Here is a 21,196-nt window from a genome sequence, read left to right as displayed (position 1 = left end):
TCATGTCAGAAGATGCTGTTCTGTGGAGTTTCAGTCAGTTTTACAAGTGTTGCTAACTTGCTACTAATGTAACTGTACAGTTAGCATGCAGGCAAGCTGTATTTTTATAGTTATCTAACATTATTCATTAGTCAGTATCGTTGTGTGATGATGAGCAGCAGCGTTAACTCATGGATGATTGCTGTGTAGATAGATTGGTATTAGGGATGTCCGATATTATCGGCCGATATCGGCATTAAAATGTGATATCGGAAAATATCGGTATCGGTTTTCAATTTTTTTCTTTTTTACATTTCTATAACCTTTATTTACCCAGGCAAGCAAGTAAGAACAAATTCTGATTTTATTTATTGTCAAAAGTATGCATAATGTTGTGTTAATTCCACAACAATAGATATGTAATGTTAACACTTTGACTGCCTAAAAACGATTTACAACGTCTTTGCTGGCGATGCTAAAGTTGCCGGGGGACGCTGTAAGTCGTCTTTATATCAATATTTCAAAAATCTGCGATCTGATCCATAATGTACCTCCGCTGGCCTGAGAACCACCAGCAGGACCCACTGAGCTCTCTGGCGGTTCAGGAGCGCCATCTGGTGGCCGATCGCGCAACCGCTTAACAGGAAGCACAGTGGAGGTTGTGATAGATGTCCGTATTGCTTCCGGCCACTCGGGATAGGTTCCGGCACTCTAGCTCGTCACACTACATAACGATCGATTGCCAATAACTCGATAAACAACATGATTTGGACGTATATACCATTATACAAGCTGGAGATGGACCGGGTAATAATATATCCCATAATGATAAAATTTCTACTCGACGATGATCGCCCAACGGCGCGCGGACACTGGGGTGAGTTTCAGCGTGTAACGTTACCGTCTTCGATAATAACTGATATTATCAACATTTGACCCACATTAGATGATTGGTATAACGCTGCCCACGGAATTATAAACGCCCCCTCGCCCATCCGGTCAACATCAGATGACGTGTAGTAACTTCTAGAAGTACGTCTAGTTGGAATTTTTTATATCGCGCGGATTGCCATCAAACTGTATTTCATCATCAATATAATGCATTTGGGGCTATATATCACGTTCTGGAGAAAGCTGCAGAAAGAGATGAAAACATACTTATACATTAGACCATACTTTACTATGAATATGTGAATGAAAAAGTTTAACGTTGCTACACAATGAACAATACATATAGGACTTTGAATGGGCCCTAATAATGGCAATGTAGCAATAGAATTTAAAAAGTTATAGCCCTGCAAAGAAGGGGACTTTCTCCATAGACAAATAGCGCTGGCAATCTATGGTATATCATTAATTTAACCCATGGCAGCCAAAGTGTTAATTACCTGAAATTATTCCATTTTTGGGGGGGGGAACCCTGCATATATCGGTATCGGTTGATATCGGTATCGGAAATTAAGAGTTGGACAATATCGGTATCGGTAAAAAAGCCAATATCGAGCATCCCTAATTGGTATATATAAGCGTCTTTGAGAACCTGGAAAAGCGCTATATAAGATAGATGTATTATTATGTCGTGTTGAGAGAGAGATAATTAGAATGTGAAATGAGCTGATTGTGCGCACGGCAGACCATTTGGAACCATGTAAAGTCAAAGAAAAAATATATACATGAAATATCTGGAATATTGGAAACAAAGACCATCATTAAAACTGTACGCAATTACTTGTTTTAATACTTATTTGCAATGGAGCATCTTCTCTGTGTAAAATTAGGGAAAATCACTAGTTCACAATACAATTTACTAGCCCCATTCTTACATGAGTCATCTACTTTGAAATGTTAATGTTATGTCTTCAGACTTGTGGCATGATTTCACCATGATTAATAAAACAGTCAGATTTAATATTAATCTACTGACCACAAAATCATCTTGTGGACTATTTTATGATGCCATATAAAGATGATTAAAAAAAAATACATAAAGTCTGTTCAGTGTGCCTTGGCATATATTCTACAAGTATCTGGAATTCTACTGGAGGGATGGAACATTCCCTCAGTTGGTGTTTTGATGATGGTGGTGAAAAGAGCTGTCTAACATGCCGGTCTGAAATCTTCCATAGGTGTTCAATTGGGTTGAAATCTGACTGTGAAGGCCATAGCATATGATTCACATAATTTTCATACTCATCCAGTCAGTGAGCCCTTGTGCCCTGTGGATGGGGGCGTTGCCATCCTGGAAGAGACCACTCCTATCAGGATAGAAATATTCTTTGTGACTGAAGCTCCTGCCATCCATAGTTTACCCCAATAATGAACCATCCGTCAAAGTCAATTAGATCTTGAGGTCAACTGGGCATACTCAGCATTTTATACATGCCACCAGGGGAGGAAATTAGGCCACTTTACTGGCCAAATGCTAGTATTTTTTACGTTTGGCTGGTAAAAAAAATCAGATACCCGCCAGTTGGCTGGTAAGCCAAAAAGTTAGTTTCCTCCCCTGCTGGCGAGTATACAAAAAAATAAAACATTCTGCAATCACTGCACTGGCAAACGGTGCGCGTCTTCTGAGTGTTCGCTTTAGTTGACAGTGCCACGAGAGCACTGCACAAGACCACCCGCGGACATATAATGTTTAATAAACGTTTGCGCAGTACTGGCCAACCTGCGGACATATAATAATAAAAGTCCCGCGGTACTAGGCTAGCCATCAGGAGCACTCGCAAACAGATAACGTTAAACACAGCAGAAGATGGAAAACAGACAGACTGACCAACTGGGAACTGCATCCAACCCTAGTACAACCCTCGAGTATAAGTTACTAAGGACACATTTAAATCACAGAGGTGTAATGTTAGTCTACTGGAACTGTATACAGTGGTTAGCTTCTAGTTAGCGTTTTAGCTATAGCTGCTTGCTAGCTAACGTTAGCCCTGTGTGCTCAAAGCAGCCAGCTAGGTGTATCTGTTATGACTATAATGTTTCCAAAAAAGCACCGGACTACGACGTAAGGTTAGACATTTTATTTCATGCTCAAAAGCCCCTGGCTTGCACATCGCAGTCACGAAAGGGGCTAGCTCAACCAGTGCACTGTGCACAACAGCACACCAACCCAACTGACGTTACCACAACACTTGACGGTACTTCACAGCACTGTCGTAAAACCACTGTGCTGTCTTAAAGGCACAGTGTGCCGGCCCTACCCAGATGCATACACAACATTGACGCGGCTTGACATACAAAGAAGTAATTATCACAATTAGCGATTTTTTTGTCTGGTAAAAAATCTGTTTGGCTGGTAAAAAAAATCAGATACTCGCCAGTTGGCTGGTAAGCCAAAAAGTTAGTTTCCTCCCCTGCGCCACAGAACATGATAGGATGTTAATTGCTTAATTGTATCATGCAGTAACACCTGTATGGATCTACATTCCTTGTGTTTTTCCACTAATTTATTCAAGTTATTTTCTTTCATTTGTCACCCTCTGCATATGGCAGGACATCTACTTATCAGTTGTAGTCAACTGTAAAAGTAGCATTGTCGCTAGTCGTAACATGATTCAACGACTTCTGGTTGCTAGTAGGGGTGCACCGATGTATCGGTCGGGTATCGGTATCGGCCGATAAGTGCCTTGTTCACTGCAATCGGCCTATCGGCCGATAAGCTCGAATGTGCCGATGGCAGTAGCCGATAAATATCCATCAATTTGTGTAGCGTCAAAAGACAAAAAAAAGTTCACTCGCGACCTGCACAACGCCGTCTCCAGTCCCCCACACACACACACAAGCTACTGCATCAAAGTTACTACTTATGATTAACAAGGCATTAATTTTGTGGCATTAACGTTATATAGTTAGTGTTACACGTTCAATAACATCAGCATATTATTTACCCGAACGTAGCAAGCATTACGCGTTCATACTAGCTCAGTTCCTTCCGTTGCTCATAGAGCCCTGAGTTTTACCCATTCTGAAATCTGTTAATAAAGTTTTCAATCAGACACATGTATAGAAAGGCTTTGTTTTATTATAACATTCGTTGCAGTCAAATCATTATGCCTCGTTTAAGTCATCCTGCGGAGCTAAAAGCTAAACGTCGGTCGCGCCGCCGTTGTTGTTGTTGTAGAACACCTCTCGTCAAAATCAATGGCGGACAAAAGCGGAAGTAAAAAATGCATACGCGCTTGCCGATTGGTGGTAACAGCAGAGGCGGGTGCAAGCGGTGTGTGACGTAATTGGCAGAATCAACTGTCAATCAAAATTTCATTGGTTGAGAGCTCTGGTTGAGACAATACTAACAATAGTATCCAGCTGCAGCCCAGCCGGTAGACCATACTGGGAGAACTAGTACTAGCTGCAGCCCTGCAGAACATACTGGGAGAGAGATAGTGCTATTTCTTGATGTTTCTTGATGTTTCCTTTTTTTAAGTAAGTAAAGAGGCCTATGTTCATATCGGTGAGCACAATTTGTAACACAAATATACAGTAGTTTCATAAAAAAAAATATATATATATATATATATATATATATATATATATATATAAAAAAATATATATATATTACCAAAAAAAACATGTTTTGCCACAAATATCGGTATCGGCCGATTGTGTTAGTTGAACAATCGGTATCGGTGGCAAATTTTCATATCGGTGCATCCCTAGTTGCTAGCAACATTCAGATTGAGAATGGGCCAGGAGTTTATGGTCGTTATTAGAGGTGTAACGGTACACAAAAACCACGGTACGGTACATACCTCGGTTTTGAAGTCAAGGTTCGGTACGGGTTTTCGGTACAGTGGGGGAAAGTTTGGCTTTCCATGTTCCACTCAGGGGTGATGTAGTGTGCAGTAACTAATTGTACTTGTAGGGCTGTCAACGAATATTCTAAATAAATTAATAATCGACATTGTAAAAAAATAAAAATATAATAATTATATTAGATTGTGAAAAAAACAGCCACCGGTGGGCGGTCGTTAGTGGTTAACATACCGTTGTATTCGTTCGGTACACTACACAGCCGTTTGGTACGGTACACACTGAAACGGTTCGGTTCGGTACGGATACGTGTACCTTACTTTACAAGTAGTCATTATGCAACATTGAGATTGAGGATAGGCCAGGAGTGTATGGTTGCTATGCAACATTCAGATTAAGGATGGGCTAGGACTAGGAGTTTATGGTTGCTATGCAACATTCAGATTGAGAATGGGCTAGGACTAGGAGTTTATGGTTGCTATGCAACATTCAGATTGAGAATGGGCCAGGAGTTTATGGTTGCTATGCAACATTCAGATGGAGAATGGACTATGGGTTGGGATCCTAGTGTGGCGGCAATTAGGCGACTCTGGTACTGGCCGACTACTTTTAAAAGCGTAATTGACATGATATTTCTGTCAATTTATCTCAAACACTTAAAATGGTAAAGCAGGTTTAACTTAGCTGCCTTGACATACATGTAACATTATTGGTAAATTACTAACTAATGTTAGTTATTCAGGAAAATTGCTATATGAAAATATGGCATTGCATGAAACTAACCACATATGCCAGACATCTAAATTAAAACTACATTTTGTAACGTTACAAATTTGAATGCAACATGAACATAATAGCATCTGCTGGCATAACCAATTAGCAATTTGTGGCAAACTAAAAGGCCTGTGTGGCCAATGGCATTAGCTAATATTAATGTCTAATTTCCCATGCATTCGTAAATCGCCTTTCATGAAATCTCATCAGATGCAAATCACAGAGAGAACCCTGGTTCCCCACTCACCATCACAATCACAGACAGAGAGAAGTCTGGTTCCCAACTCACCATCACAATCACAGACAGAGAGAACCCTGGTTCCCAACTCACCATCACAATCACAGACAGAGAGAAGTCTGGTTCCCAACTCACCATCACAGACAGAGAGAAACCTGGTTCCCCACTCACCATCACAATCACAGACAACCCTGGTTCCCAACTCACCATCACAGACAGAGAGAAACCTGGTTCCACACTCACCATCACAGACAGAGATAACCCTGGTTCCCCACTCACCATCACAATCACAGACAGACAGAACCCTGGTTCCCCACTCACAATCACAGACAGAGAACAGCCTGGTTCCCCACTCACCATCACAACCACAGACAGAGAGAACCCTGGTTCCCAACTCACCATCACAATCACAGACAGAGAGAACCCTGGTTCCCAACTCACCATCACAATCACAGACAGAGAGAAGCCTGGTTCCCAACTCACCATCACAATCACAGACAGAGAGAACCCTGGTTCCCAACTCACCATCACAATCAGACAGAGAGAAGCCTGGTTCCCAACTCACCATCACAATCACAGAGAGAGATAAACCTGGTTCAACACTCACCATCACAATCACAGACAGAGAGAACCCTGGTTCCCAACAACTCACCATCACAGTCTCAGCAGTGGGACGTCCCACAGTGACCACGTAACATGTTAACGTTGCTAATTCCGAGGCGCTACAAAACTATCGACAATAGTTAACACGAGCTAAGAAAAAAAACGGAATACTGACAATTCCCTGTAAATTGCCAATGTTTTAAACGTATCAATCGCCCCATCTCGCCAACAACACTAGCTCGCTACTAGCTAGTATTCCAGCAAATAGACCAAACCACAAGAAAGCTGACGTCGCCGGGAACATTGCAAATAACATTCACTTACCTGTCAGAGGTAAACGTGTCCACTTTTGATAGTTCCCCCATCGACATCGATTGATTGCGTTTTTCGAGCTACCCAAATTGATTCAAATGAGCTCAATTGTGTAAACAACGTTAGTTTGAAGCTTTGCAAGTATTACTCCATGCCTCTGCCCGTCCCGAGAGTTCAGCTCAGTTCCAAGCGTGCTTCACTTCCTGGGGCTGAAAGAGCAACAAGTGTACCCGAAGTACATCCGCGGGTCTACATTTCTAATTATTGCGCTATAACACTTAATCATTTATCCAACTAACACAGCATATCTCTGGATTTATACGAACTGAATGTAAATGTAGTTAGTGTTCAGTATTTATTCATAAGCAGTTTATAGCCAGCCCATTTCAATATTTTATAGTTCCTTAGCGGCGGCGGGATACATGGCAGTTTTGAGGCCATGACATCAGACAGCTGGAATGCCAGGCAGTGAAAATGCCAGAAATGGGACAGCTGCCTAGAACTGCTGGCTACTGTCCTCCTGTCTGTTTACTTTTTACATCTTCTGATTGTCAATTTTATGTTTGTGTATGTGTTCGTTTTATCCAGACTTAATAATATTGTCATAATTAAATTGTGTTCTTGCTGTAAATCCAATAAAATGTTCCAATAAAGTAACATTTATTTTCATATGATAATAAACAACCCTATTATTGTTGTCATGGTTTTCTAAATGCTATCTACAACCCAAGAGCTGTCGGTAGGACACCCTCCGGTTGGCCAGACGGGGGTTCTTTACAACTCAAGTTTGCACCATGCATTTTAAACTCACCAACCACACCAGAACCTATTTGAGGCATGCACACCAAATATACTAATTAAAAGGGGACCAGAATGGCAGTACTTCAGATCTTAAGGCGTTCACAAGTAGCCTGTTATCACGAAGATGGCCTATTGCTTGTGTCAAAACCTTACAAATAAAATCTATTTAAAAATATTAACGTTTCAATATCTATGGTTAAAACCTAATATTTGAACATCTCCATAGTTATTGATCACTGACAGCATTAGTTCTATACATTTTGCCACACTGACTTGAATATTGTCCTAGATATAGCTGCTGGGGTGTAACACTTCTTATTAAAATAAATAAAAACGGCATAATTTGTATTTTGTAATAATATTTGTAAAGCTCAACTTTATTGCAAATAGTGTAAAAACACTTGTTTGGTGACAGACAAGTCCTAGTAAATACATGTCAGAAGAGAACAGTTGAACACAGTCAAACAACATTAAAGGTAGAATCTGTAATTCCATCAACATAGCTACCTCTAAGCAAAAGAGCCCCACTGGGTATTGCACTTTGTTTCATTTTCTTTTTTGGTCTGATGTGTTGGTTGGAGTTCAGTAGCTCTTATTCTACTGTGCATTTCTCCAGACCTTTCTTGGCAGAGCCTGAGGTGTGGCCAGCAGTAGCAACCCCTCCCCTATCCCTACTCAACTCTAACCACACATCAGACCAAAACAAAACATGTAATTAGTAAACAAGGTGCAATACCAAGCAGGGCTCTTTTGCCTAGAGGTCACTGTTTGACGGCATTGCACGTTTCTGTCAACAGCTGCATTGCTTTGCTCTAGAATCCTGAGTGTAATTGAAAGAAAGAAAATCACACAGATGCTACCTCATAATTAGGCTGCACTGATATTTCCTGATAGCTACAGTAAAACAAAAAAAATTCAACTTATCTCTCGAGTCCGACAACATTGCAGTGCTATGGGCAGTACACTACTTTGACAATCTCTAAGGCATAGTGGTCCGCACACGGCGGCGATGCGATCGTCTGTCGCTCAACGACAATCGCTTGGCCCCCCCCAAAGTCTGGGCCCCCCACACCATAGGCGACCGTTCACAGGTATAATAAGCTATATGTCGCTCTGTCTAAGTTAGCTGGGGGTGTTTCCCCCCGGGAGATATGTTTGTTTGAGTTTCTAGATCGAAATGAGCTTTATTCTACAGTAGTGTTCTCAGTTCTGAAAATGTATCTGTATACGTCATAGAACATTCTCCTGGGTGCTCTCAGTGTCCCCTATAACATCTTTACCAATTCATTGTCTATGGAGCAGCTCCAGACTTATACTTGATGACATTATAAAAATCAAGAGTTTTAGGCACTCTTGTTTTTTTGGAGTTATTTGTGTTTACTAATATTTTTGGACTGTCTTAGACCATAGGAATAACATGTATGAAATATTAAATTGGGCATAATCATCCCTAAATACAGCAAGAGTCGCTTAGAACTCGTCATCACTGAGAGAGACAAATGTGTTCCTATGTTGTGCATCAGTGGTCTCCTGGTTCTCATTCTGTGCATCAGACACAATCAAAGATTCCGAAAGACTTTTCCCCAGATCCTCCAGCTCTTTAGATAGTCCGTCACGGTCTCCCGCTGGATTTAAATGGACGTCTTCATCACCGCTCATAGCATGGTTTTGATGGAGGTCTTCGCAGTCATCGGTCACAGGAGCGTCTTCTTTGTTTTGACGGAGATCCTCCTCAGCACTTTCGCTGAGCCTAGGAGACCCAACGGCCTCTTCCTGAAGATCCTCCAGGTCCTTTTTACGGATGGAAGCGGGCATCTCGGGAGAGCTACAGTGTAACAGTGTGGATACCGGTAGGGGCACAGCGCTCCTCTGTGAACGCTCTTTGACAAATGACGCATAAGGGAGGTCATTGTTCTCTTTGGTCTGTGCTGGCACCCCCGGGCCGTGGCTCAGCATGTGCCTGTCAAACAGGTCGTTCTCCTTGGTTATCCCAAGCCCAGCGCTGCAGGTGGGCATGTTGACCGGACCCTCCAGGTCCTTACGTAGCACTTCCAGAAGGTGGCGCATTTTATCCTTTAAAAACAAAACAATGATTGCATGAGAATTTCTTTTTAATCAAAGAGTACCCATGTACTTGCTGCAACCTAGATAATATGAGTAATAAGAAGGACATGGGTCATATAAAAAGTAAGTTTGATAAAAGTAAAGTTTGTGAAATATCAAATTTGATCAAAAGGAATTTTGAGCTAAACATTTGATTGATTTCACCCGATAAAGGTTAAACTGAGAAACACCACACTCACCTCATCAAGTCGATTCATGTTCATGTCAATGTGACGTTTAAACACCCGGTCGAGGACCCTAGCAAGGCACACACATAAAATATTCACTCATACAGCAGTCAAGAGGCTCGACAGTTAACACATCATTACCGGTCGCTGTTTAAAGACCTAAATGCATTATGAAATTCACGAGGTCGAATCATTATGAAAAAATAATAAAGAGTGTACAGGCTAGCGACTGTATCTATTTATAGCTCAAGATTAATAACAGATTACGTGCACACTACAATCTCTTGTAAATACTTTGAAAAACAGCGCATGAAAGTGAAATACCTGTCAGAGAAGAGCCCCCTGGACAGCATCTCACTTGTTACATCAGCAATAAATTCAAGGTATATTAATTCTTCCTCCCTGTTGAGAGACGACAGGCAATAATTACTGAGGTTTAAGAGTGGCCTGTAAAACGTGTTTCGTACTTCTTGCAGTCTGTGCGTTCTACACCGCCAACGGCAAATTTGGCGCAATCGCACAATCATGTATGGACATTTTGTGACAACGCAGGGGACACACAGGCCGCAAATTAAAATATGTAAATAAAGTACTTATCAAGCACAGGAAAAAGGTACATATTGTACGTTATGTTATAGCCAGGTAATATATTGACGTATTTTCGAACATGTACAATGTGTATGTAATAAGTACATATATTACATATTCAAACGATTTTAACTTAACATTTTCAGTTCTAGTGGTGAAAGCACTTGTCCGCGACAACAATCATTGTTGGTTCGACTCCCAGTCGCGGAGATATATTTTGGACTTTTGCCGATAAGAAATGTACTAAATATATTACTTTTATAATAAGTAAATATATTACTTATGGCTATAACATAACGTACATTATGTAACTTTCTTTTGTACCTGTGGTCGACTAGTACTTTAATTAGGTTTTCTGATGAGACCGTGTTGACCATACACACCACAAGAAGTCTGAAACAGGTTTAACTGTGTTATCATAAATACCTACAGTATACAGTATATATATATATATATTTTATATTTAAAGTGGCAGGCACAATAAAAAAAAAATGCTGTAAACTGAACTTACTCTGTAGACACCCTCATCATAATAGGAGATTTCATGCCTGCTGGTGAGACCCTGAAAGAAAACACTGCTTTTAGAAATCAATCAAAGAAAACATTACGTAATATAACTTCAAAGGTATACAAGCAAAGATTATATTAGAATTAATTCATTTGCACCTGGATGAGGAGTGATAGAAATCACTGCCTCTGCTCTTGATTGTCTTGCTCTGTTGTCTAGACAAGGAGATATTTAGGCCATTGGACTCATCGTCAGACCACTCATGTTCGGTGCTAAATCCCTGTAAAGGACAAATCGTGTTGTTTATGAGAGAGGGAGAAATAGGTTGGTTTTGTTTTCCCTTTAGGGGAATATAAATTACCTTAATACCACTGATAACTCTATTCCACCAATTTAGGAGAGCATTCTATTAGATAGTGTTGCCCGCTACAGTCAGCCAAAAAGTGCTGTCAACATGATTGACGCTGCTTCTGCCAGACGTCTTCCCCTACGTCGTAACTGTCTGGCAAGACCGTCACATACGGTAATCGAGATATCAATCACATTTGTTTCAGCCCGACTACTTGCCAGCCATCCTCCTTAATATCAATGAGGGCTCAGCTTTATTTAACCCTTCGCTTTCTCCCTCACGTCTCCCCATTCTGCTCGGCAGAATGGAGTCATTCAACTTGCCTGAGGTGGATCATCAAATTCTGTTGATGAGTATTCCTTGGTTTGGGTACTGAATGAGAATATATGAGAGAGAGAGAGAGAGAGAGAGAGAGAGAGAGAGAGAGAGAGAGAGAGAGAGAGAGAGAGAGAGAGAGAGAGAAAGAGGAATAGTTCAGGATATTGAAACTCTTGATGCATGTACATTCTTATCTAATTATATATCAGACATACTGTATATCCATGGGATCACTATGATAGAGAGATAGATATATACAGTAGATAGAGAGAGAAATAGGTACCTTCCGTGATAAGTCTCCTGCCGCATCAATCTGGGGTTGGTGTGATCCTCATCAGGTTTCCTTCGAGGGGCTGTGTAATAGCGATACTTTGACAGGGAGGAACTCTTGTCTGACTTCAAGGTCCTGGGAGTGAAGAGTTTGTCATGGGTAAAGTAATGAGAATGTTTCTGGAGCAGGTCCCCACTATAAGTCTTCTGAGCAGGGTCCTGGAATGTCTGGTTACGGTAGCCACCCTGGGTGCCCGATGCGGAATAGGAGGGGTGTACAGAATGCTGCCTGTGAGAGTTCTCCTCTGGGCTTCTGTAGCTCAACTCTGATACAGGACGAATGGCATGTGAAAGGGTCCGAGATCCACCTGGTGTGTTTGGTGCATAAGCTATCTGCTTGGCATGGAAGGAGGTGTTGAGCCTTGGGCTGGAGATCATGGACCTTTCCTGAAACAAGTAGGGGCTCTCTTCGCCTTGCACGGATCTCCTGCTCTGGAAAGCAGAGACAGATCATGAATATCTTTTTGGACTGAAAATCACAAACGATCTCTATGGTAGGCTTCGTTTATCTGCAAAAGGATAGAGTGAGGAATGTATAGACTCAACCACTAAATTACATGTTTATTTCACGTAATTGACTTACCTCATACTTTGTGTGAGGTAAGTATGTTTTTTTCAATGCAGAATAAGTTACTTCCTAAACGTCATTATAAATAAATCTTTGGTAAGCACTAGATTTAAAGAGGCAGACCTACTTCTGCAGGATTGTATGTGGGGAAAAAGATTTGTCAACTAACTGATCCTATTAATCGACTAAGAATTTGTTTAGTAGACTAGGACAGCTTAATAACATAACATCATGATCAAATGGATTAACACAGCACTACAGTAATGGCACTTTTCCATTATATGGTACCAGCTAGGGCTGCTCCATTATGGCAACAATTATAATCACTATTATTTTGATTAATAATGACATTTAAATTTTTTAAATTTCAACCTTTATTTAACCAGGCAGGTCAATTAAGAACAAATTCTTATTTACAAATGACGGCCTGGCGAGAGGACGAAAAGGTCTCTCGAAGGGAAATCATTATTATTAAACACGATTACTCATCGATTTGAGAACATCATATGACGACGACTGAATTTGTTTTAGGATTCGATTTAGGATCAGTTTAGGAAGAGGAGAGGACATTTCTCTTTGTTTGATAAAGTAATGAATATATTTGTTAAAAGTAAAGCTAGGCTTTGTTGTCGGCTTCCTGGCTCATTTAAAAAGACAAAAGAAAAAAAAGGAGAGCTTGACTGAGCTGAGAGAGAGAGCAGTGGTCGAGCGAGGAGAGGGAGCAGCAAGAGAACAAAGCATGAATGAGAGAAATAAAATGCTATTTGCTGATTGTTTCATGGTGGATATATTCTAAAGCACAAATAAATAACCATCAAACACTCACCAGATGATTTACTATGGAAACAGACTATTATAGTTTTCATTCATTCATTTTCCACCACAGGGTGCTGTTGTAGTGAACCTAATGTTGTTGATAAAACGTTACATGAATTTAAAAGAGATTTTCCCCAGCGAATCTCTCATCTCGTCAAAACAGTGTTATGTTTGCAGGTTAAGTATTTCATGTTTGCTAGTATTGCTTAGTACTGAGGGCACCATGGTGTAGAGGGTCTGGCTAGAGTAGCAGTCTTGTTTTGCAGTGTTACCAAAAAAGGTACCAGACTGTGCTACCCACAACTTTTGCCCAATGGAAAACAAAAAAAGGCCTGTAGAGTCGAGCCGGTATCATGTAATGGAAAAGGGCCATAAGTGATCTGTGCTACTTACCTGGGCTGATGAGCAGAAGACCCTGCTGTCCCTCTGAGTGAGAGAGTGGGCGGACAGGGGACGCCCCCCTTTCTTCAACTGCTCCCGCCTCATTTGGTCATTGTCTGTGAACATGTGTGCAAAAACTGAACAACTACTCTGAACTAAGAATGTTTTTTTTTTTAATAATAAGAATGGAGCCGTTTATAATTTCCAATGAAAATATGTGGATTATTTTATACATGTCTTACATTTCACACTGTGTATCATGCTTTTGGGTACTGAGGCATCAATGACAGCTGCGGAAGAACACAAATATCGAGGTACTTCAGTATAGGCAAATGGTGAGAAGACCCAAAGGCCACAACACTAAGTTATAAGACATTAATGAAATTAATACAAATACTTAGCATGCGACAACAAAGGTTCAATATAAAAATAACTGGACTTAAAAACAATGAACTTTACTGTGTTCACTGTTTTTACATGTCTCACATCCTACCTTTAGCTGAGTAGACCTTTTTGTAATGAGACAGCATGTGGTCTTCAATAATAGACAGTGTCATCCTGCTTGATGATGACCCTGGGCAGAAAGCTGCGTACACACAGCAAGAGAAGAACCACACTATTACACATAACATAATTAATAACTCTCAACGTATTCATGATTCAATTTGTCTCTGAAAGCCAATACTGGCATTGATTGATTGAAAACTTTATTAACAGATTGCAGAATGGGTACAATACAGTACAGCTCAATACACAGCTTGTGACTGCAACTTGTTCCTGTTTGCGGACGACTCAGTCCTGCTGGTCTCTGACAAGAACAAGTTACAGGTTGAAAAAACCCTCAGCTCGGAACTAGGCAAAATCTGGATATGGCTCGCTGATAACAAACTATCATTACACATGGGCAAAACAGAGTCCATTCTCTTCGGTTCAAATAACAAACTCAGCAAGACCGACGGCTTCTCAGTTACAGTGGGTGACAATATTGTCACAAGGAAAGAAGATATTACCTACCTGGGTTCAATCCTAGAGGCAAATCTTTCCTGTGACAAAATGGCATCCAATGTAATAAAAAAAGTCAACCAACGAACTCGATTCTTGTACCGGATCTCCTCACTGGTAAACAAGAATACCCTGAAGATTCTGGCAGGAGCACTCATTCAAGGGTACTACGACTATGCTTGCACCTCATGGTACCAAAGCACCTCAAAGGCGCTAAACACAAAATTACAAACATCTCAAAACAAACTGGTCAGACTACTGCTTGACCTTACTCCTAGAACCCACCTCACCCCTGCCCACTTTGACAACCTAGGATGGCTTAGAGTAGACGACAGAGTACAGCAACTTGCAATGGGCCTGGTCTACAAGATACACTACACGACCAAGCCAAAATACTTCCCAAAGGTCAGTGAATACCACGATCACAACACCAGAGGGAGCTCCACAAATCATGTTAAACCCAGATTCGGCTCAAACAAGGGACTAAACACGTTTAGCAATTATGCCACATCAATGTGGAACGCACTACCCAAAGCTGTAAAGGAATGTGAATCACTACCCACTTTCAAAAACACTCAAAAAACACCTACGGGAGACTGCAAAATTTGAAACTGGCCCCTGTAAATGTCCTAACACAACCCCCTCCAATGTACAGTAAAAATGACCAAGTATGGTCTTGTCAATATTCCAATGTACAGTGTTGCTTGTACAGTTGTACAGTGTCCCCCACCCACCCCTCCTACCCAACCTCCCCCCACCCACCTCCAATGTACAGTCCCCCCCCCCCCCCCCCCCCCACCTACCCAACCTCCTCCAATGTACAGTTTCTACGTCAAATGTATATACTTCTTTTCTGGACTCTTTTCGTATCACAAATAGTACTGTATTTGCAAATCTGGTATGTCATAAATGTATAGATGTAGCAGTACTGTCTATCTGTATGGCATATTATGTTACGATGAATTGAAAATGGGGGACCCTGATGTAAACAAGACGAAAGTCTTTCTCTGGTCTGCATCCCCTTAACAATTGTATGTATTGAGCTGTACTGTACCCATTCTGCAATCTGTTAATAAAGTTTTCAATCAATCAATTAAATCACACACAATTGTTAAGGGGATGCAGACCAGAGAAAGACGTTCGTCTTGTTTTCGTCAGGGTCCCCAATTTTCAATTCATCCGGACATATATGACATACAGATAGACAGTACTGCTACATCTATACATTTATGACATACCAGATTTGCAAATACAGTACATTTTGTTGCATAGGGTACTCGATACTTACGGCTGGCTTTCAAACTTGTCTGTCCTCTGTGGCTACTAAGGCTGCGCCCAGGCAAAGGTGATGCATCCACTGGAATTGAAATGAAGTTCATAAGTTAATAACCACACCAACGAGCTAGCTACAGCCTAGTCGTAGCTAACGTTCGCTGAGCTAACATTTGGTTGCACAGATTAGCGTTAACGAGTCTCTACACATGCGTATCTGGTCCTTATAACACAAATACTGCTTAAGTTAACGTTACAGCATTTGCCTAGCATCAAGCTAGCATTTGTTAGTGTGTACTCTGAACCGCATCACACCACACTAACTTCGAAGCAGGATTTATTCGACTGGTTAGCCAGTTAACGAATTCGCCAACGTTAATGGTATTAGCCGCCTAACGTTAACGTTACCTCTTTTCGACTCCATACTAACGTTTAAGTCAACGTATCCCATGCTCCTCATTCAGGTACATCGACGCCAGAGCTTTGATGCATCCCAATGAAAGGATGCTAGCTTAGTTATCGCTAAACACATATCCAGCCGTGGATAACTACTAACGCTAATAGCCAATTGTTCACTTTTTAACACTAGTTAGCTAATACGCTAACGTAAACGGATGAGAATGAGAAAGCTTCCCCGTCGCCATGCTGGTTGCTATGATTGTGCTGCGTCATCGCGCTCCTGCGTAAAGGGCACACACTCTCACTCACGCACACGTTTGCATAATGTATCTCAGAAGAACTAATGATGAAGTCGTTGATATAGGGTTTATATTGTACTATGGGGTAGGACCTGATAAGCATCTTGCTTCTTACTATACATTTTCGTACAAGAGACGAAATATTTTTTGTATGACTTATATTTTTATTCTTTTTACATTATAGTTTTTTCTTTTTGCACACACAGGACATCAAGACAACAAAACGTATTGACATATGATATGACATTTAAATCAATTATAGGTATCAAACTATGGAACTCTTTGCAGAATGATGAAAAGAGTTCTACTAATATATTTCAGTTCAAAAGGTTGTGCAAAGAAAATATACATAGACAGTATAGCACAGTTTAGTATAATATTGCCGTTTAGCGTGTCAGGATGACATAGAGTTGCAGTGTATGCCAGTATGAGTATAGTAATATAGTATATAGCAGCGTAACATAGAATAATAATATATTAAAATATTGTATAATACTGTACCAATATGGTGTAGTATAAATAGTATGATTTAGTTATATTATAATAAAATAGAAATTATATAGTATATAGAAGTATAATACAGAATAATACATTAAATATAATGTCATTATATAAATGTATAGCTGTGTGTGTGTGTGTGTGTGTGTGTGTGTGTGTGTGTGTGTGTGTGTGTGTGTGTGTGTGTGTAAATGAATGAACGTAAATGTAGTTTGACTGATAGATACACAAAATGGGTTTATTTATGTTGATTTAATTTGGTTGTGTTGATGTTTCCATTTTTGCAAAATGGGTATATTCTGTTTGGTTTTACGCAATAAGTCTATCTGTGTGTTGTGTGTGTGTAGGGGCAGGTATATATAAGAATTTTTCTTCTTCCTGTTCCTTTCGGCCATGGGATTTGGTGAATTATATGAATATGTACTGTTGGACTGTGGTAATTCCATGTACGAATAAATAAATTATGATGATGATGATGATGATGATGATGATGATGATGATGATGCTGATGAAACTATGACAACACACACCCAGAGACCACAAAAATCAAGACTACAGTGACAACACACAAAAAGAGAAAAATAAATCAAATAACTAGACAATTCCGCACAGGGAAATTGTGAAAGTGTGGGTGATGCCTGTGCACCGCCGGCCAACGGGAGAGGGTCTGTATTGTCTCTGTATTGTCTCTTTCCACAGCAAAACGGTAGGCAAGGCACCTTGGTTGAGAAATGCAGGCTTCAATCTATGTTGTTTAGTCTATAGTGGTCCGCACACGGCGAGCGACCGACGTCGCCTGGCGATGCGATCGCGTGTCGCTCAATGACAATCGCTTAGCACCCCACAATAGGCTGGAAAAGCTATGCCTCCTAAAGTGTGAAAACGGAAGTTGTAAGAGCCATATGAGTGTTTTAGTTATGTATTATTATTGTTCTGAAGGTCCAGATTAACACATAAAGTCCACGTTTATTATTTGTATACCTTATATATTGTTTATGTATATAAGTATATATTTCACGTCGTCTATTTACCTAACAGTATTTTATCATTCGCTTCTTTGCATTATGTTCCATTCTTAACGCCGTAGGCGCGCGCGCATGCACCTGTAGACAGCGTGAGCGCATGCGCAGTGTTTTAGAACATGCCCGGGCATATAGTGAGAGAGAGAAAAACGTTTGGTGCAGCAGTAAACCAGACGGCAAGCACTGTACCTAGATAGAGAGCTGGACGGCTAATTAGATACAACCATAATATGGTCGAGCCACCATTGGCAAAGCAGAGTGACTTGTTCGAGCGAAGTGAAGTAAATAGCAATCTCTGTAGATTTGCAGACGGGCAAATAAGGAAGTAACGTTGAGAGACTTCTAGCTGAACCCAGCGGCGTTCTGGATTCAACTACCTATTACGGACTACATGCAGGTTAGCCTTAGCATAAAAGGGCTAACTAGCTAGCGGCCATGCCAACGGGCGTTTGGAATATTAGCTATTAATCCTGCCATCGGACGCTTGGAATACAGGAACCAGGTCCGTACGAGACCCCCCCTAACCAGCGACGACAGGATTATCCCACTTTGGTCTGCAGCTCTCTGGAGTAGGAACTCCAGAGAATATCGTCTCCATCCGCCATCTTGCTTCCCCTGTGCTGTTTACTCCGTCTCACTCCGTTCAGAGCTCCAGCGGTCGGGTACTAGTAGTTTAGGACTATACTTACCTCGGACTTTGTTGCATTGACATTATCTTAGTAACAGGAGATCTGTGCTATATAATATGTATGTTTGCCTTTAACATTAAAGTGATTATTCAACTTTGTATCACTGTCCCCTCGCAGTTAATAGAGTGTCCGCCATTTTGTGTACATTTAATGTCTGGCTAATTAATATTTAGTAGTGGTCTAACCTATCCTTTAAATACAGTCAGGGTCGTGTAGCCCCTTAGCTACAATTGGTCCTTCGAGCCGGAGGGTATCAGTGATAATATCAGTGATAATATGGCCAGCGGCGGACACTCCCCAACCAGATCTCCCGATTAGAGCGCCCTAGGCACCAGCGTCAGCCCCCTCCCTACTTGGAGGGCTACGCTGTAGATTTACCTCATAGCTTATCCAAGAGGATGCTAAGCAGGGATAACATTGGTAGCTCAAGCATGCCCAACCTTACAGAGGAGTCAACCCTAGATGTAGAGACCCAAGCTAGTTTAAGTGAAACTAACTTAGCTTACAGGGGGGGACAAGCGAGGCATGACTTGACTATACCCACAGAGCACCGCGCCCCCGAGATGGACCTCGGAGCGCACGAAAGGACAGAGTACCGCGCCCCCGAGATGGACCTCGGAGCGCATGAAAGGACAGAGTACCGCGCCCCCGAGATGGACCTCGGAGCGCGGGAGAAGACAGAGTACCGCGCCTCCGAGATGGACCTCGGAGCGCGTGAGACCACCAGGTCGCCGCCCAGCCCAGTCAGCTCCGAATCAAGGTCATCAGCGTCATCCCCAAGCGGGGCCGATAGGAGGCTAGCGCAAGTCCTGATCGCCACGATAACCGCCTCGGCCGAAAGGGACCGCCTCCAGGCACAACGAGAGAGTGAGCGTGAACATTTCAGAGTGGAAGAGAGACACCTCCAGGCGCAACGAGAGAGTGAGCGCGAACATCTCAGACTGGAAGAGAGGCGCCTCCAGGCTGAAGAAAACATGGAGCGAGACCGCCTACAAGCACAAATGATGGCGCAAGCACTCCAGAATGTAACTCCCCATTCTTCCACCCGGAGCTCCCGGAGATCATCACGCCAAGGGTCGAGGGCACCCTCCCCGACCCGACGAAGCTACATGGGAACCCGCCTAAGGGAAGAACCTGCCTACGTTGCAGAGCAGCTAGCCGAGCAACTACAAAGCCTGACTGAGGACGAGGGAGGACAGAAGGCCCACCCGCACTACTCCATCTCAGACCAGGAGGCACAGCGCAGCCCCGGGCTCAGTCACGACACGCTGCGTCATGAACCCCCAACACGCCCCAGTGGGGAGTTCGAGCACCAGACGGCACTGAAGACTAACGCCTGGCAACCCAGCCCCTGGTTCCCGCCCAGCACGAACCAACGACCCAACGTACCGGGAGACTCGCCGAGAACGCCCCTCCCCCACGTGTGTCAGTGTCACAGCCCTCTATGGCACCCTACATTGGGACCCCCATATTCCCAGACTTCACAAGAGAAGACCGAGCGCAGTATACCGAGCTGCGTATGTGCCTAGAGACAATCATCTCAGGAGTACAGGACGCGTGAATATTAAAGGCAACCAACTTGTGTTCAGCTTTTCGTTCAGCGTTTCTCTGATTGGCCTCACGGCCAATCAATCAATCCACTAGCACGCGGCCTTGCGGCAAGAGAGACAAGAGAGACAAGAGAGTCGCGGCAGAGAGCCGCGCATGCGCATGAGGCTCCCCCAGGTCCTTGTGTTTGAGACAGCCATATTAGACACATAGCCATAATTTAAGATAATAGTTTCCACAGCTCCAGTTAACCTAATTTATACCGTAATGAATCATTAAAAAATATACCGTTAACTGGAATATGTTGTTTCTTTACACATATGTTGGATTATGTAATTGGGTTTTCATGACAAAACAATAAAAATCGCTACTTTACATCAGGGTGAACGCTGAACCGAGTCAAGCCGCGGGAGGCGCACGGAAGCCGGTGAATGAACAACCGCATTGCCCCGCTGGCTCTTCAGCAAGGAGCCTCCACAGCTCCAGTTAACCTAATTTATACCGTAATGAATCATTAAAAAATATACCGTTAACTGGAATATGTTGTTTCTTTACACATATGTTGGATTATGTAATTGGGTTGTCATGACAAAACAATAAAAATCGCTACTTTACATCAGGGTGAACGTTGTTACACTGCCACCACCCACTTCAATGACAGAGCTCTCATATTTGCGAATGCATAAAGGGGATGCAGACCTGAGAAAGACGTTTGTCTTGTTTACATCAGGGTCCCCCATTTTCAATTCATATAGACATTTATGACATACACAACATACATGACATTTATGGCATAGGGACATATAGGTATTTAGTACCTATATATATATATATATATATATATATATATATATAT

General features: G+C 41.9%; 2 protein-coding genes across 2 annotated transcripts in view; both read right to left on the bottom strand.

Annotated features, from left to right (window-relative positions):
- ptpn21 (protein tyrosine phosphatase non-receptor type 21) overlaps nt 1-6,826 on the bottom strand; it is an 85,501-nt gene extending 78,675 nt beyond the window's left edge. Inside the window, exon 1 of the mRNA XM_084310470.1 lies at nt 6,674-6,826. The gene's annotated coding sequence lies outside the window, so the exon portion shown is untranslated. The remainder of the gene's footprint in view (nt 1-6,673) is intronic.
- Nucleotides 6,827-7,876: 1,050 nt separating this feature from the next.
- Nucleotides 7,877-16,438, bottom strand: spata7 (spermatogenesis associated 7). Its single transcript, XM_084311210.1, has 12 exons — nt 16,294-16,438; nt 15,902-15,970; nt 14,105-14,197; nt 13,854-13,901; nt 13,624-13,727; nt 11,800-12,278; nt 11,522-11,570; nt 11,008-11,129; nt 10,853-10,903; nt 10,078-10,155; nt 9,766-9,823; nt 7,877-9,535 (listed from the first exon to the last, which is right to left on the bottom strand). Exons 1-12 carry the CDS (start codon nt 16,343-16,345, stop codon nt 8,933-8,935), a joined length of 1,806 nt encoding a protein of 601 aa, XP_084167336.1. The 5' UTR covers nt 16,346-16,438; the 3' UTR covers nt 7,877-8,932.
- Nucleotides 16,439-21,196: the final 4,758 nt, after the last annotated feature.

This window comes from Notolepis coatsorum (genome assembly GCF_963971535.1).
Source record: "Notolepis coatsorum genome assembly, chromosome: 3".
Classification (NCBI taxonomy): Eukaryota; Metazoa; Chordata; class Actinopteri; order Aulopiformes; family Paralepididae; genus Notolepis; species Notolepis coatsorum.
The sequence above is the reverse complement of the archived record's forward strand: the minus strand, read 5'-3'. Positions and strand labels throughout refer to the sequence as shown.